The sequence below is a fragment of the Carcharhinus amblyrhynchos genome, chromosome 21, assembly GCF_965287045.1.
Source record: "Carcharhinus amblyrhynchos chromosome 21, sCarAmb.v2.hapA, whole genome shotgun sequence".
Taxonomy (NCBI): Eukaryota; Metazoa; Chordata; class Chondrichthyes; order Carcharhiniformes; family Carcharhinidae; genus Carcharhinus; species Carcharhinus amblyrhynchos.
Genome location: NC_137344.1, coordinates 7,978,027 through 7,995,767, shown reverse-complemented (window position 1 = coordinate 7,995,767; position 17,741 = coordinate 7,978,027). Strand labels below are relative to the sequence as shown.

Genomic DNA, 17,741 nt, shown 5'->3' with positions numbered 1-17,741 from the left:
AGTACGATACATTAGAAGCAGCAACTCAAGTAGTTGACGTTATAAATAAAGTATTGGGAGTAGAGCAAGAAGTATGGAATATAAAAGTTGGGATATAATGGGGAATCCATGTAAAAGGACAACATGACAATTGTGTGTGCACAATTTGAAATCTAAACTACTGTAAGTGCTGCAACAAAGGAGGGATTCAGGCACAGATTTTATCACTGAGAGACACTCTTTCAAAATCAAATTTTTATAGAGTCAGAGGTTTACAGCATGGAAACAGGCCCTTTGGCCCAACTGGTCCATGCTGCCTTTTTTATTTTGAAACCTTTAAGCTAATCCCATTTGCCTCCATTTGGCCATGTCCCTCTATACCAATCTTACCCATTTAACTGTCTGAGTGCTTTTTTAAAAACAAAATTGTACCCGCCTCCACTACTACTTCTGACAGCTTGTTCCAGACACAGCAGGACATAGGCAAAGAGAAGGTGAAAAGGAACGTAGTAGTGATTGGGGATAGTGGGGTGAAGGGTATTGACACTATCCTTTGTCGCAATAACAAAGTGCACAGAAGGGTATGTTGTCTGCCTGGTGCTCGGGTCCGGGATGTCACATCTGGGCTGCAGAGGAACCTGGAGTGGGAGGGTGAGAATCTGGTCGTTGTGGTACATGTGGGTGCCAACGACATAGGCAAAATGCGAACAGAGGATCTGGGGAGGGAGTATGAAAAGCTGGGAATGGAATTAAAAAGTAGAACCGACAAGGTGGTTATCTCTGGGCTACTGCCTGAACCGAGTGCAGACGGGCGCAGGGTTGATAGGATTAAGGAAGTGAATGGGTGGCTCAGGGATTGGTGTGGGAGGAATGGGTTTGAATTTATGGGGCATTGGCATCAGTATTGGGGTAGGTGGGACCTGTTCGGGCGGGATGGGGTTGGTCTGAACCGTGCTGGGACCAGAGTCCTGGCGAATCATGTAAAGAGGACTGTAGACAGGGCTTTAAACTAATTAGGGGGAGGGAGGGTGCGAGGGTAGGTGACATTACGAGGCCTAAAGTTAAGGAGAGGGTACAGGTAAGGGTAGAGGCCGAGGATGTCCCAATAATAAAGGGAGTAGGGGGCGTGAGTATGGTTGGTGGCGTTCCGGCAAATAGGGTCCAGGTGAAGGCTGGGATGAAGGCACTGTATCTGAATGCACAAAGCATTCGGAATAAAGTGGATGAGCTGGTGGCGCAGATCAGCACAAATGGATATGATCTGGTGGCCATTACAGAGAATTGGCTGCAAGGTGACAGGGACTGGGAGCTGAATGTCCAGGGGTATCAAGTGTTTAGGAAGGATAGGCAGGAGGAAAAAGAGGGGGGCATAGCTCTGCTGATTAAGGATAGCATCAGGGTGGTAGCAAGGGATGATATTGGAGCCAAGGAGCAGAAAGTGGAATCGTTGTGGGTAGAGATTAGGAACAGCAAAGGGAGGAAGACGCTGGTAGGTGTCGTCTATAGGCCCCCGAATAATGATCTGGAGGTGGGGTGGGCTGTTAACGCGCAAATAAGTGCGGCGTGCAGGAATGGGACGGCCGTAATTATGGGGGATTTCAATCAACATATTGATTGGTCGACCCATGTTGGACGCAGTGGGCTCAAGGAGGAGTTCTTGGAATGCTGCCGGGATAGTTTCCTTGAACTGTGTGTGTTGGAGCCGACGAGGGAGCAAGCTATCTTGGATCTGGTGTTATGTAATGAGGCGGGTAGAATTAGGGACCTTGCGGTGAAGGATCCTCTTGGGGAGAGTGATCATTGTATGGTGGAGTTTCTGGTGCAAATGGAGGAGGAGAAAGTGGGTTCCCAGACACGCGTCCTTTGTTTGAACAGAGGGGAGTACGGTAGGATGAGAGAAGAATTGGCGAATGTGGACTGGGGGAGCGCGTTGGAAGGTAGGTCTGCTGAGGAGCAGTGGAGGATCTTTAAGGAGATCTTTCTTGGTGCTCAGCAGAAATTTATTCCGATGGTCAAAAAGGACCGTAGGAGGAGAGGTAATAAGCCGTGGATAACGAAGGAGGTGAAGGAAAGTGTTAAATTAAAAGCGGAGGCGTTTAGAGTAGCTAAGAGTAGTGGGCGAGAAGAGAATTGGAAGAGGTTTAAATGTCAACAAAGATTGACAAAGAATTTGATAAAGAAGGGTAGGAGAAACTATGAAGCTGGGCTAGCGCTTAATATAAAAAAGGATAGCAAGAGTTTTTATAAATATATAAAAAGGAAGAGGCTGGCTAGGGTGAACGTTGGACCCTTAGAGGATGAGAAGGGGGACTTAGTGGTAGGGGATGGGGAAATGGCTGAGGCCTTCATAGCGAGGGGGATTGAATATAAAAGTAGGGAGGTCTTGCTGCAGCTGTATAGGGCATTGGTGAGGCCGCAGCTGGAGTACTGTGTGCAGTTTTGGGCGCCGCACATGCGCAAGGATATTTTGGCCCTGGAGGGAGTGCAGAGGAGGTTTACTAGGCTGATACCAGAGTTGAGAGGATTGAGCTATGAGGAGAGGCTGAATAAACTAGGCTTGTACTCGTTAGAGTTTAGAAGAATGAGGGGAGATCTCATTGAGACGTATAAGATGATGAATGGGATGGATAGGATAGAGGTGGAGAGACTCTTCCCGCTCAAAAAAGACAGTAGGACTAGGGGGCACAGCCTCAAGATAAAGGGGAGGCGGTTTAGAACGGAGTTGAGGAGGAACTTCTTCACTCAAAGGGTGGTGAATCTCTGGAATTCTCTGCCTGTTGAAGTGGTGGAGGCTGCCTCGCTAAATATTTTTAAGAAGCGGGTTGATGGGTTCTTGATAAGAGAGGGGATTAAGGGTTATGGGGAGAGGGCGGGAAAGTGGAACTGAGCCACAACAGATCAGCCATGATCTTATTGAATGGCGGGGCAGGCTCGAAGGGCTAGATGGCCTACTCCTGCTCCTATTTCTTATGTTCTTATGTCTTGAATAACTTTTCTGTTTCGGTCTTCACGGAGGACGTGAATAATTTGCCAGGTGTTAGAGATGTAAAGGTGGTAGGACTTGAGGGTCTCAATGACATTATTGTTACTAGAGAGGCGGTGCTCGACAGACTGGAGGGGCTGATTGTGGACAAGTCACCAGGACCGGATGGAATGCATCCGAGGGTTCTGAAAGAAATGGCGGAGGTGATAGTGGATGCCTTGGTGGTTATTTTCCAGACGTCGCTGGATTCCGGGGAAGTGCCGGAAGATTGGAAAGTGGCTAATGTTACGCTGTTGTTTAAGAAGGGTGCCAGGCAAAAGGCAGGGAATTATAGGCCGGTTAGTTTAACGTCTGTTGTAGGTAAAATGTTAGAATCCGTCATCAAGGAGGAAATAGCGAGGCATCTTGAGGGGAATTGCTTGATAGAGCAGACGCAGCACGGTTTCATTAAGGGGAAGTCGTGTCTGACAAATTTACTGGAGTTCTATGAGGATGTGTCTTGGGCGGTGGATAGAGGAGAGCTGGTGGATGTGGTCTTTCTTGATTTTCAGAAGGCGTTTGACAAGGTACCTCACAAGAGGTTATTGCAGAAGGTCAGGGGACATGGAGTTGGGGGTAGGGTGTTAGCGTGGATAGAGGACTGGTTGTCAAATAGGAGGCAGAGAGTGGGGGTCAACGGGTGCTATTCGGATTGGCGGTTGGTGACTAGTGGAGTGCCCCAGGGGTCGGTGCTGGGGCCTCTGCTATTTACCATTTATAGAGATGATCTGGAGGAGGGAACCGAGTGTATGGTGTCGAAATTTGCTGATGACACCAAGATTGGTGGAACGGCAAATTGCGCGGAGGGTGTGGAGAATCTGCAGAAGGATCTAGATAGGCTGGGTGAATGGGCCAGGAAATGGCAAATGGAATTTAATGTTGGCAAGTGCGAGGTGGTCCACTTTGGTAGGAATAATGGTAGGAAGGATTATTACTTACGTGGCGAAAAACTGCAGCAGGCGACGGTGCAGAGGGACCTCGGGGTCATTGTGCACGAGTCGCAAAAACCCAGCTTGCAGGTGCAGTAGGTGGATTGAATATAAAAGTAGGGAGGTCTTGCTGCGGCTGTATAGGGCATTGGTGAGGCTGCAGCTGGAGTACTGTGTGCAGTTTTGGGCGCCGTACTTGCGCAAGGATATTTTGGCCTTGGAGGGAGTGCAGAGGAGGTTTACTAGGCTGATGCCGGAGTTGAGGGGGTTGAGCTATGAGGAGAGGCTGAATAAACTAGGCTTGTACTCGTTAGAGTTTAGAAGAATGAGGGGAGATCTCATTGAGACATATAAGATGATGAATGGGATGGATAGGATAGAGGTGGAGAGACTCTTCCCGCTCAGAAAGGACAGTAGGACTAGGGGGCACAGCCTCAAGATAAAGGGGGAACGGTTTAGAACGGAGTTGAGGAGGAACTTCTTCACTCAAAGGGTGGTGAATCTCTGGAATTCTCTGCCCGTTGAAGTGGTGGAGGCTGCCTCGCTAAATATTTTTAAGAAGCGGGTTGATGGGTTTTTGATAAGAGAGGGGATTAAGGGTTATGGGGAGAGGGCGGGAGTGTGGAACTGAGCCACGACAGATCAGCCATGATCTTATTGAGTGGCAGGGCAGGCTCGAAGGGCTAGATGGCCTACTCCTGCTCCTATTTCTTATGTTCACCACCCTTTGCGTGAAAAAACTGCACTCTGGACCCTTTCTATCTTTCCCCTCTCAGCTTAAACCTATGCCCTCTAATTTTAGACTTCCCTACCTTTGGGAAAAGATATTGACTAACTAGTTGTTCTATGCCCCTTATTACTTATAGATCTCTATAAGTTCTCCCGTCAGCCTTCTATGCTCCAGGGAAAGAAGTCCCAGTCAATCCAGCCTCTCCTTATAACTCAAACCATCAAGTCCCAGCAGCATCCTAGTAAATCTTTTCTGCATTCCTTCTAGTTTAATAAATATCCTTTCTATAATAAGGTGACCAGAACCGTACACAGTATTTCAAGGCCTTACCAATGTCTTGTATAACTTCAACGAGACGTCCCAGTTCCTGTATTCAATGATCTGACCAATAAAATCAAGCATGCTGAATGCCTTCTTCACCACTCTGTCCACCTGTGACTCCACTTTCAAGGCGCTATGAACCTGTACCTGTATATCTCTTTGTTCTGTAACTCTCCCCAACAACCTACCATTAACTGAGTAAGTCCTGCCCTTGTTCAATCTACCAAAATGCTTTGCCTCACATTTATCTAAATTAAACTGCCATTCGTCAGCCCACTGCCCCAATTGATCAAGGTCCCGTTGGAATCCAAGATAACTTTCTTCACTGTCCACTATGCCACCAATCTTGGTGTCATCTGCAAACTTACTAACCTTACCTCCTATATTCTCATCCAAATCATTAATATAAATGACAAATAACAATGGACCCAGCACCAATCCATGAGGCATACCGCTGGTCACAGGCCTCCAGTTTGAAAAACAACCCTCTACAACAAACCTCTGATGGGAAGCAGAAGATCTGATGTCAAGGGGCAGTAAGCCCGAAACACTAGTGTTTCCCTCCCTCCTCCTCTGACCAACAAAAAGGCTACTGTGAGAAGGTAAAAGTGAAGGTAAGAGTTTTATAAATGTTCTTAAATAATTTAATTGGTGCTCAAAATTTTGGTCAGTGGAGTTAAGTGCTGCACTTGAGAGATGTTGGAAATCCATGACACTTCCAGCTCCTTACAGACCGCATGGATAGATTGGAGCAGCAGTTGGTTGCACATAGGAGTATGATGCGGAAAGCATCATAGATAGGAGCTTTAGAGATGTGGTCACACCCAAGTTGCAGGCAGATAGATGGGTGACTGCTAGAAGGGGCAGGCAGTCAGTGCAAGAATCCCCTGTGGTCATCCTCCTCTCTAACAAATATACCGCTTTGGATACTGTTGGGAGAGATGGCCTATCAAGGGATAACAGCAATAGCAGCCAAAACAATGGCACCGCAGCTGGCTCTGTTGCTAAGCAGGGAGGGACAGAGAGGACTACAGCAATAGTTATGGGGGACTCTACAGTTATGGGCGCAGAAAGGCGCTTCTACGGACATGAAAGAGACTCCAGGATGGTATGTTGCCTCCCTGGTGCCAGAGTCCAGGATGTCTCTAAATGGCAGAAAGCATTCTGAAGGGAGAGGACGAACAGGCAAAGGTTGTGGTACATATTGGTACTAACAACATAGGCAAGAAGAGTGATGAGATCCTGTAGCAGCAGTTTAGGGAGTGAGGTAGAAAGTTAAAAAGCAGGATGTCTTGGGTTGTAATCCCTGTGCCACATGCTAGTGAAGCTAGGAATAGGAAGATAGTGCAGCTCAACACGTGGCCAAACAGCTTGTGTGTGTGTGTGTGTGTGTGTGTGTGTGTGTGTGTGTGGGGGGGGGGGTGGGGTGGGGTGGGTGGTGTTGTTGGTTGGTTGGTTGGTTGGTTTTACAGATATCTGGATCATTGGGGTCTGTTCTGGGGCAGGTGGGACCTGAACAAGGACGGGTTGCATCTCAGCTGGAAGGGCATAAATATTTTGTAAACACAGTAAAAAGTCTGACAACACCAGGTTTTAGTCCAACCGATTTATTTGATAATAGACTCACAAGCTTTCGAGGTTTCCCTCTTCGTCAGGTGAATGGAGAGTTCTGGCCTCAGACAGAGCATATAAAGCACAGACAGTTTAGAGATTACTAAACTGATTACTAATTACTCTAAACTGTCTGTGTTTTATATGCTCTGTCTGAGGCCAGAACTCTCCATTCACCTGACGAAGAGGGAAACCTCGAAAGCTTGTGAGTCTATTATCAAATAAATCGGTTGGACTAAAACCTGGTGTTGTCAGACTTTTTACTGTGTTTACGCCAGTCCAACGCCGGCATACACACATCATAAATATTTTGGCCAGGAGATTTGCTACTGTTACACGTGAAGTGGGGAAAATCATAAAGATGGGTACCCGACACACAAAAAGGTGGCCTGGCACATAAAATGGTTACCCAAGAAAGAGACGTTAATCAGATACTGACTTTAATGCAGACAGCTACTTGAAATTAAAACACGCAGATAGTTATTTAAAGTTAAACATGCAGGAAACAAATATTGCAGGAAGCCAGTAAGAGCTTGAGGCACTTCAAAGATAAGGACAGACTCAGGACAATAAAGGTCTGATAAAGAGATCAGCCATAAAAGGGAACAGGAATACATAAAGGCAAGAAAACCAATTACCATACTTACAGAACAAAAGTCATTGATAGTCATTGATAGAGAAAATGTATCCATTCTATGACACAATGCTATGTTAAATTTCAATGTCTGTATATGACTGACTGTAACGATGTCTTAAATGGCTACTGTCTGGACTATCCATTGTCTGAAAAGTATAAAAATGACCAACTGCTATTGTATTATTGAGAAGGTAGCTGCCAAGTACTGCACAGTACTAGTGCTTTCTCCCCAAAGCTTCGTGTCCAAAATAAAGTTGTACTTTTGAACCTCCAGTCTGACTCCAGTGGTAATTTCCTAAAATACATGGGAGAATTTAAACTAGTTTGGCAGAGGTACGAGAACTAAAACAAAGGTGAATTAGTTGAAGGGGAACCAGAGAGCAGGGCCAGGAAGACTCAAATAGCAGGCAGGATGAGATTGCTAATCAGACGCTTTGGTGGACTGAAGTCCATTTGTTTCAATGCGACAAGTGTAACAGGTAAGGCAGACGAACTTAGAGCCTGGATTAGTACTAGGAACTATGATGTTGTTGCCATTACAGAGACTTGGTTGAGGGAAGGACAGGATTGGCAGCTTAACAGTCCAGGATACACTTGTTCCAGGCGGGATAACGGGGGATATAAAAGGGGTGAGGGAGTTGCACTACTGGTTGAGGAGAATATCACAGCTGTACTGTGGGAGGCCACCTCAGAGGGCTCATACAGCATGACAGTATGAGTACAGCTCAGGAATAGGAAGGGTGTAGTCACAATATTGGGGGTTTACTATAGGCCACCCAACTGCCAGTGGGAGATAGAGGAATGGATATTTATACAGATTTTGGCGAGGTGTAAAAGTAACAGGTTTGTTGTGGTAGAAGACTTTAACTTCCCCTATATTGTCTGGGACTCAGTGCTAGGGGCATGGATGGGTAGAGTTTGTAAGGAACATCCAGGAGGGCATCTTGAAACAGCTAGGGAAGGGGCCATACTGGACCTGGTATTAGGGAATGAGCCCGGCCAGGTGGTCAATGTTTCAACAGGGGAACAGTTCGGGAACAATGACCACAATTCAGTAAACTTTAAGGTACTGACGGATAAAGATAAGTGTAGTCCTCAAGTTAAGGTGCTAAATTGGGGGAAGGCTAATTATAACAGTATTAGGTAGAAACTGAAGAACGTAGATTTGGGGCTGATGTTTGAGGACAAATCGACATCTGGCATGTGGGAAGCTTTCCAAGTATAATTTGATAGGAATTCAGGACCAGCACATTCCTGTGAGGATGAAGGATAAGTATGACAAGTTTTGGGAACTTTGGATAACAAGAGATACTGCGAGCCTGGTCAAAGAGAAAAAGGAAGCTAGGAGGCTGGGAACACATGAAGCAAGTGTGGAATACAAAAAATGTAGAAAGAAACTTAAGTAAGGAGGGCTAAAAGGGGTCACGAGAAAGCATTGGCCAGCAGGATTAAGGAAAATCCCAAGGGCTTTTTATACAAAGGGCAAGAGAGTAGCCCCACTCAAGGACAAGGGAGAGAATCTATGCGTGGAGCCAGGGGAAATGGGCAAGGTACTAAATGAGAACTTTGCATCAGTATTCACCAAAGAGAAGGACTTGGTAGATGATGAGTCTGGGAAAGAATATGTAGATAGTTTGAGTCATAGTTTGAGAGATATATATTTGTAAAAAAGGTAAGGTCTGATATACCTGAAGTTATAATCCAATGGAAAACATAAAATATCTGACAACTTTGCAAAAACCATGTAATAAAAGTAAAGCGTAGTCTATTAACAAAAGCTTTTCTGTTAGTGAAAAAGGAAGTGGTATGGGGTTCTTGAGAAACACTAACGTAGACAAGTCTCCTGGGCCTGATGGGATATACCCCAGAATACCCCAGAGAGGCAAGGGAGGAAATTGCTGGGGCCTTGAGAGAAATCTATATATCCTTATTGGCTACAGGGGAGGTCCCAGAGGATTGGAGAATAGCCAATGTTGTTCCTTTGTCTAAGAAGGATAGCAAAAGTAATCCAAGTAATTACAAGCCAGTGAGCTTTATATCAGTGGTAGGGAAATTATTGGAGGGGATTCTTCAAGACAGGATTTATTCCCACTTAGAAATAAGTGGCCATATCAGTGAGAAGCAACATGATTTTATGAAGGGGAGGTCGCGTCTCACTAACTTGATCAAGTTTTGAGGAAGTGACGAAGATGATTGATGTGGGTTGGGCAGTGTATGTTGTCTACATGGACTTCAGTAAGGCCTTTGACAAGTCCCTCATGGCAGACTGGTACAGAAAGTGAAGTCACATGGGACCAGAGGTGAGCTGGCAAGGTGGACACAAAATTGGCTCGGTGAAAGAAGACAGAGGGTAGCAGTGGAAGGGTGCGTTTCTGAATGGAGGACTGTGACAAGTGGCGTTCCTCAGGGGTCAGTGCTGGGGCCTTTGCTGTTTGTAATATATATAGGGCTTTGGCTCAACGGGCAAGGCAAGGTAGGTTTAATTGTTAATAACTTTTTCAGTGTTCTTTGAAGAAATAGGGAATTATGAGCATGAGGCCAGTCTGTTATTCTCAGTGTCGGATGTGGGAGCTCCTGGCCTCCCGGACATCCATATCTGTGCCGGGTGTGTCGAACTGCGGTTCCTAAGGGACCGTTTTAGGGAACTGGAGCTGCAACTCGAGGACCTTCATTTGGTCAGGGAAAATGAGGAGGTGACAGACAGGAGTTACCGGCCAGTGGTCACATCAAGGCCACGGGAGGCAGGCAAGTGGGTCACAGTCAGGAACGGGAAAGCTCAGGTGCTAGAGAGCACCCCAAGCAGGGACAGCCCACCTGGTGGAAGCAGCAGTGGCTGTGTCTCTGGTACAGAGTCTGGCCCTGTAGCTCAGAAGGGTAAGGAAAGGAGGAGGAAGGCAGTATTAATCAGGGACTCTACAGTGAGGGGTCGGACAGGCGATTTTGTGGAGGCGGACAGGAAACTCAGATGGTAGTTTGCCTCCCTGATGCCGGGATCCAGAATGTTTCTAGTCACGTCCCAGAAATCCTGAAGTGGGAGGGAGAGGAGCCAGAGGTCGTGGTACATACTGGTACCACTGACATAGGTAGGAAAAGGGAAGGGGTCATGAAAACAGAATATAGGGAGTTAGGTAGACATTGAGAAGGAGGAACGCAAAGGTAGTAATCTCAGAACTGCTGCCTGTGCCATGAGAAAGTGAGAGCAGGAATGAAAAGAGGTGGAGGATAAATGCGTGGCTGAGGGATTGGAGCAGGGGGCAGGGATTCGGGTTCCTGGATCATTGGGATCTCTTTAGGGGCAGGTGTGACCTGTACAAAAAGGACAGGTGGCATTGAATCCCAGGGAGACCAATATCCTGGCAGGAAGGTTTGCTAAGGCTACTGGGGAGACTTTAAACTAGAATGGTTGGGGGTAGGGAATCAAAATGAAGTGACTGGGAGAGAGGAGGTTAGATTGCAAAAAGAGAGAGATTGTTGACAGTGTAAGAGGGAGGATAGGTAGGTGATGGAGAAGGGGAATGCTCAGGCTAAAGGTTTGAGACATGTCTATTTTAACGCTAGAGCGTTGTGAACAAAGTGGATGAGCTTAGAGCGTGGATTGCTGCTTGGAAATGTGATATGGTGGCCATTACAGAGACTTGGATGACTCAGGGACAGGACTGGATACTTCAAGTGCCGGTTTCAGATGTTTCAGGAGGGACAGGGAGAGAGGCAAAACAGGTGGGTGAGTGGCACTGTTGGTCAGGGATAGTGTTCCGGCTGTAGAGAAGGTGGCCGCATGGAAGAATTGTCTACAGAGTCTCTGTGGGTGGAAGTTCGGAATAGGAAGGGTTCAAACCTTTACAGGGTATTTTCTATAGGCCGCCCAATAGTAACAGAGATATTGAGGAGCAGATAGGGAAACAGATCCTGGAGAGATGTAATAATAACAGAGTTGTCAAGATGGGAGATTTTAATTTCCCAAATATCGACTGGAACCTCCCTAGGGTAAGGGGTTTGGATGGGGAGGAGTTTGTTAGATGTGTTCAAGAGGGTTTCTTGACACAGTATGTGGATAAGCCTACAAGAGGAGAGGGCTGTACTTGTTTTGGTATTGGGTAATAAACCTGGACAGGTGTTGGATCTCTCAGTGGGAGAGCATTTTGGGGATAGTGATCATAACTGTATCTCTTTTACACTAACATTGGAGAGAGATAGGATCAGACAAGCTAGGAAAGTGTTTATCTGGAGTAAGGGGAATTATGAAGCCATCAGGCAGGAAGTTAGAGGCATAAATTGGAAGGAAATTGTCTTGGGGAAAGGTACAGAAGTAATGTGGCAGATTTTCAAGGAATGTTTGTCTGGAGTTCTGCACGACAACGTTCCGATGAGACAGGGAAGTTTTGGTAGGTTACAGGAACCGTGGTGCACGAAAGTTGTAACGAATCTAGTCAAAAAGAAAAGTGTACAAAAGGTTCAGGGAGCTAGGTAATGTTAGGAATCTAAAGGAGTACACAACTTGTTGGACCCCAGATTATTGTGGGAGGCGAGGGAAGAGATTGCAGAACCTCTGGTGATGATCTTTGCATCATCAATGGAGACTGGAGAGGTTCCAGAGGATTGTGGATGTGGTTCCTCTACTCAAGAAAGAGAGTAGAGATAGCCCAGGAAATTATTGACTGGTGAGTCTAACCTCAGTGGTTAGTAAGTTGATGGAGAAGATCCTGAGGGACAGGGCTTATGAACATTTGTAGTAGTATGGTCAAAAATAGTCAGCATGGCTTTGTCAAAGGCAGATCGTGCCTTATGAGCCTGGTTGAGTTTTTTGAAGATGTGACTAAACACTTTGATGAGGGAAGAGTGGTAGATGTGGTATATGTGGACTTCAGCAAGGCGTTCAATAAGGTCACCCATGCAAGGCTTACTGAGAAAGTGAGGGGGCATGGGATCTAAGGGGATCTTGCTTTGTGGATCCAGAACTGGCTTGCCTGCAGAAGGCAAAGAGTGGTTGTAGATAGGTCTTTTTCTGCATGGAGGTCGGTCACCAGTGGAGTGCCCCAGGGAACTGTTCTGGGGCCCTAGCTGTTTGTGATTTTTATAAGCGACCTGGATGAGGAAGTGGGGGGATGGGTTGGTAAGTTTGCCGATGACACGAAGGTTGGAGGTGTTGTGGACAGTGTGGAGGTATGTCAGAAGTTGCAGCAGGACATAAATAGGATGCAAGACTAGGTGGAGAAGTGGCAGATGGACTTCAACCCAGATAAGCGTGTGGTAGTTCATTTTGACAGGTCAAATGGGATGAAGGAATATAATATTAAGGACAAGACTCTTTAGCGTAAGGACGGATAAAGCTCCGGGGCCTGATGGTATTTATCCCAGGCTGCTTAGGGAGGCGAAAGATGAAATTGCTGGGCCTCTGGCGCACATCTTTGTCTCTTCTTTGGACACAGGTGAGGTCCCAGAAGACTGGAGGGTAGCAAATGTGGTCCCGTTGTTCAAAAAAGGTAGTAGGGATAACCCTGGGAATTATAGACCGGTGAGTTTGACGTCGGTGGTAGGGAAGTTAATGGAAAAAATACTTAGGGGTAGGATGTATGAGCATTTGGAGCATTGCGATCTGATTAGGGATACGCAACATGGCTTTGTTAGAGGGAGGTCTTGCCTTACGAATCTGGTGGAATTCTTTGAGGAGGTGACAAAAACGGTTGACGATGGGAGAGCCGTTGATGTCATCTATTTGGATTTCAGTAAGGCGTTTGACAAAGTCCCTCACGGTAGGCTGGTAGAAAAGGTTAAGGCGCATGGGATACGAGGCCAGGTAGCTAGGTGGATTGAGAACTGGCTGGGAAATAGGAGACAGAGGGTAGTTGTGGAGGGGACCTTGAGCGTGGGTTTCCTCCGGGCGCTCCGGTTTCCTCCCACACCCCAAAGATGTGCTCTTAGGCTAATCGGTTTTTACCAAATTGACACTATTTCTTCCCTGAATCTGACTGAGTAGGGTTCCATTCGTAGACATGCAGGGTAGAATAGGTGTAGGTTGATGCGGCGGCGCGGGCTCGTTGGGCCGAAGGGCCTGTTTCCCGTGCTGGGTTGTTCTTTGTTCAGTGTGGAAGATCAGAAGGATCTTGGGGTCCGGGTTCATAGGACTCTCAAATCGGCTTCGCAAGTAGAGGATGTGGTTAAGAAAGCACATGGTGTACTGGCCTTCACCAATCGAGGAATTGAGTTTAGGTGTCAGGGGATAATGCTGCAGCTGTATAAGACCCTGGTCAGACCCCACTTGGAGTACTGTACTCAGTTCTGGTCACCTCATTACAGGAAGGATGTAAAAGCCATTGAAAGGGTGCAGGGGAGATTTACAAGGATGTTGCCTGGATTGGGTGGCATGACTTGTGAAGATAGGTTGAGAGACTCGGTCTTTTCTCCTTAGAGAGAAGGATAAGAGGTGACTTGATAGAGGTGTATAAGATGTTGAGAGGTATTGATCGGGTGAATTCTCAGAGGCTTTTTCCTAGGGCCGAAATGGCTGTCACAAGAGGACACAGGTTTAGAGTGCTGGGTACAGAGGAGATGTCAGGGGTAAGTTTTTCACTCAGAGGGTGGTGGGTGTGTAGAATTGGCTGCCAGCAGTGGTGGTGGAGGTGGAGGTGGATTCGTTAGGGTCATTTAGGGGACTTCTGGATGAGTACAAGGGACTTAGTAGGGTTGAGGGTTATAGGTAAGCCTAGTAGGTAGAGATGTTCGGTGCAACTTGTGGGCCGAAGGGCTTGTTTGTGCTGTAGTTTTTCTATGTTCTATTATTTATCTCTACTATATATATCTATCTCTATTTTATGTATATTAGGTATATAAAATATATTATATATGTTATCTGCAAACTTACTAATCAAACCAGTTACGTTTTCCTCCAAATCATTTAAAAATATAAAACAGGAAAACATAACTGGTTTGATTAGTAAGTTTGCAGATAACACAAAGGTTGGTGGATTTGATTGGCCACGCTAAATTGACCCTAGTGTCAGGGCCTGATGCTGTACGGTAATTTTCTTTGTTCTTTCTTCTCCTTGTTCCCTTTTTGCCCTCCTGATTTCTCTTTTAACTCTATTCCTCCACCCCCTATACTCTTCAAGGGATTCACTTGATACCAACTGCATGTCATGCGCCTCCTCCTTTCTTGGCCAGGGCCTCAATATCCCGAGTCATCCAGAGTTCCCTAATTCCATCAGCCTTGTCCTTCACTCTAAGAAGGATGTGCTTCCCTGAACCCTGGTTTTATGCTTGCGATGAAATAATGGCATTTTCCAATTTATTAATTACTCACTGAACTCAAATTTAATGCATCTCAAATGGAGTCTCTCACCTTACCGCAGTGCGTACTGTTGGGTGTTTACCAGTAGAAAACGGCTGATAACACACCCCGACCTCAGCCAAGCCAAAAGGTAGCTTCCTGTTCACAAGGCTCAAAGTCTTAGAGTATTCTTGAATAGCTCCTGTAGAGGATCATAAGAAACAGGTGTGCATTGGCTAAGATCAAGTGTAGTATCGACATGCTGCACTTGGTTGAAGTCATTAGGTTACATTTCAGCTTGATTTGAGGCAAATTTTTAAAGCAGCATCTCGGCCTTTTGGCTAAGATGCAAATTAGATCAAGCTTTGGAGGAGGAGCTACATCTACTCCAATCAGCTTGGACCATGTAGATCAAGCCCAAGACAGGTGGTGAGAGCCCTGTCTTTTCAGCTTGGATCGGGAATGTCCCAACTTGTTGCGACTGAATCAGCTTTAATTTGACTTGATTGGATTGGAATAAAGTAAACAAAAAAAAAATTTCAGACTTCAAAAAATGCCATATTATCTATAATAAGCTCCTAGAGATAAAACCTCAAATCATGACCGGCTTTAATTTTGATACTTGCCTTTCAGATAAGAAAGAAGTTAACTACATTTTCTGCACAGATATCCCAATACTCATCCAACAACTGTCTTAACCCAAATCAACTGCTAACCTCCCCCAAAGAACAAACATGTATCCCAAATTCTTTTTTGCCACTTATATGCCTAGTTCTCCTACATCCCTTGGATGTATGCCCATGTTTTCACCCTTTCCAGATTACATAGATGCATTCAAGGATAAACTAGATAAGTACAGAAAAGAAGCATGTGTTGATAGGATTAGGTTAAGATTGGGAAGAGGCTCGTGTGAACTTACACACCAGTATAGGCCTGTGATATCAACGGCCTATTTCCATAACTATGTTCTACATGGCGGCACAATGGCACAGTGGTTAGGGCTGCTGCATCATAGCGCCAGAGACCCATGTTTAGTTCCACCTCGGGTCAGTCTGTGTGGACATTCTCCCCATGTCTGCACAGATTTCCTCCGGGTGCTCTGGTTTCCGCCCACAGTCCAAAGATGTGTGGGTTAGGTTGATTGGCCATGCTAAATTGACCCTAGTGTCAGGGGATTAGCAAGGTAAATATATGGGGTTATGGGAATGGGGCTGAGATGAGATTGTGGTTGGTGCAGACTCGATAGGCTGAATGGCCCCCTTCTGCACTATAGGCATTCTATGATTCTATAGTTCACCCATGGGCATTTCTAGCATGGGGAAAGCAAATGGTAGAGAGAACCCAGCTCAGGTTTTCCAAACCTATGACCAATTGTGGCACATCTATATTTGCCATGACTGAAAAAAGCCAACTCAATGCAGGCAAGTGTTAAAGTTAAGATTGCGCTCAAGACTTTCTTGGTCTATAAGGGTCAGAAACATCACAAAATGCCAGTCTTTAGTCAACTTTATTTGCTTCACGAGACATCGTGAAATGACAGAAGCTACTAAATATCGCAAAAGGCTATGGACACTGACAACATCAAACAAAGAAGAGTACAGCAAAGGAACTGGCCCTTCAGGCCTGTGACTAAACTCAGTCCATATCCCTCTATTTCCTCCCTATTCATGTACACGTTTAGGGGCCTCTTAAATGTTGCTAATGTGCCTGCTTCCACCACATCCTCCAGCAGCCCGTTCCAGGCACCCATCACTCTCTGCATGAAAAACCTCTCCCGCACATCTCTCTTAAACTTTCCCCCTCTCACTTTTAACCTGCGTCCCTCTGTAATTAACACATCCACGCTTGGAAAAAGCCCGACTATCCACCTTCTAAGCCCCTCAAATTTACAGACTCTATCTCCCCTCAGCCTCCATCTTTCCAGTAAAAACAATTCTAGTTGATCCAACCTCTCCTCACAGTTAACACTCTCAAGACCAGGCAATATCCTGATGAACCTTCTTTGCACTCTCTTCAAAGCTTCCACGTCCTTCTGATAGTGTGGGACCCAGACTGCATGCAATATTCCAAATTTGGCCTAATCAAGATTTTATATAGCTGCAACAATTTCCTCAATCCTGTACTCGGTGCCCCAGCTGATGAAGGCAAGCATGCCATATGCCTTCTTAGTCACCTTAGCTACCTGTGTTTCCATTTTTAGGAACTGTGGACCTGCACTCCCAGATCTCTCTATATGTTAATGTTCCTAAGGGTTTTGCCATTTATAATGTAACTCGTACCTAAATTTGATCTCCAAAATGCATCCCCTCGCATTTGTCAGGTTTAAACTCCACCTGCCATTTCTGTGCCCAAGTCTCCAATCTGCTTCCTATTGTGTCCTCTGACAATCTTCAGCACTAATCAGCAACTCCGTCAATCTTTGTGTCATCTGCAAACTTACTCAGACAACCCACATTTCCCTTCAGATCATTTATATATACTACAAACAATAGAGGTCCAAGCCCTTGTGGGACACCACTAGCTACAGATCTCCATTCTGAAAAACACCCTTCCACAGCTACTCTGTCTTCTTTAACCAAGTAAGAAGTCTCACAACACCAGGTTAAAGTCCAACCAGTTTCAATTGGTTAAAGTCCAACTGGTTGGACTTTAACCTGGTGTTGTGAGACTTCCTACTGTGTTTACCCCAGTCTAATGCCAGCATCCCCACATCATTCTTTAACCAATCCAGTTTTGTACCATCTAGCCAGCCCACCTCGAATCCCATGTGAGTTTACTTTTTGTAACAGTCTGCCACGTGGGGCCTTGTCAAATGTCTTACTAAAGTCCATATAAACTGTATCCACAGACTTTCTCTCATCAATTTTCCTTGTCACTCTTCAACAAACTCAATCAAGTTGGTGAAACATGAGAGAAAACTTTGCTGCCTGACACTAACTAGTCCATTTTCATCCAAATATCCATATATCCTGTCCCTCAGTAACTGCTCCAAAAGCTTCCCTTCCTCGGACTTCAGGCTCACCGACCTATAATTTGCAGGATTATCCCTGCTTCCTTTCTTAAACAAAGGAATGAAATTGGCTATTCTTTAGTCCTCTGGAACCTCGCCTGTGGTCAAAGAAGTTGTGAAGATGTCTGATTAGGTCCCAATTATTTCTCCCCTTGCCTCCCGCAGTAAACTAGGACAGATCCATCTGGTCCCAGGGACTTGTCTACCTTAATGCAATTTTGGATACTCAACACTTCCT

The 17,741-nt window shown here is 45.7% G+C and overlaps 1 protein-coding gene across 1 annotated transcript in view; it reads right to left on the bottom strand.

Annotated features, from left to right (window-relative positions):
• Positions 1–17,741, bottom strand: part of polg2 (polymerase (DNA directed), gamma 2, accessory subunit) — a 57,976-nt gene that overhangs the window by 21,784 nt on the left and 18,451 nt on the right. The window contains exon 3 of the mRNA XM_080209431.1: positions 14,566–14,695. Within this exon, the coding sequence (XP_080065557.1) occupies positions 14,566–14,695 (130 nt within the window). The remainder of the gene's footprint in view (positions 1–14,565; positions 14,696–17,741) is intronic.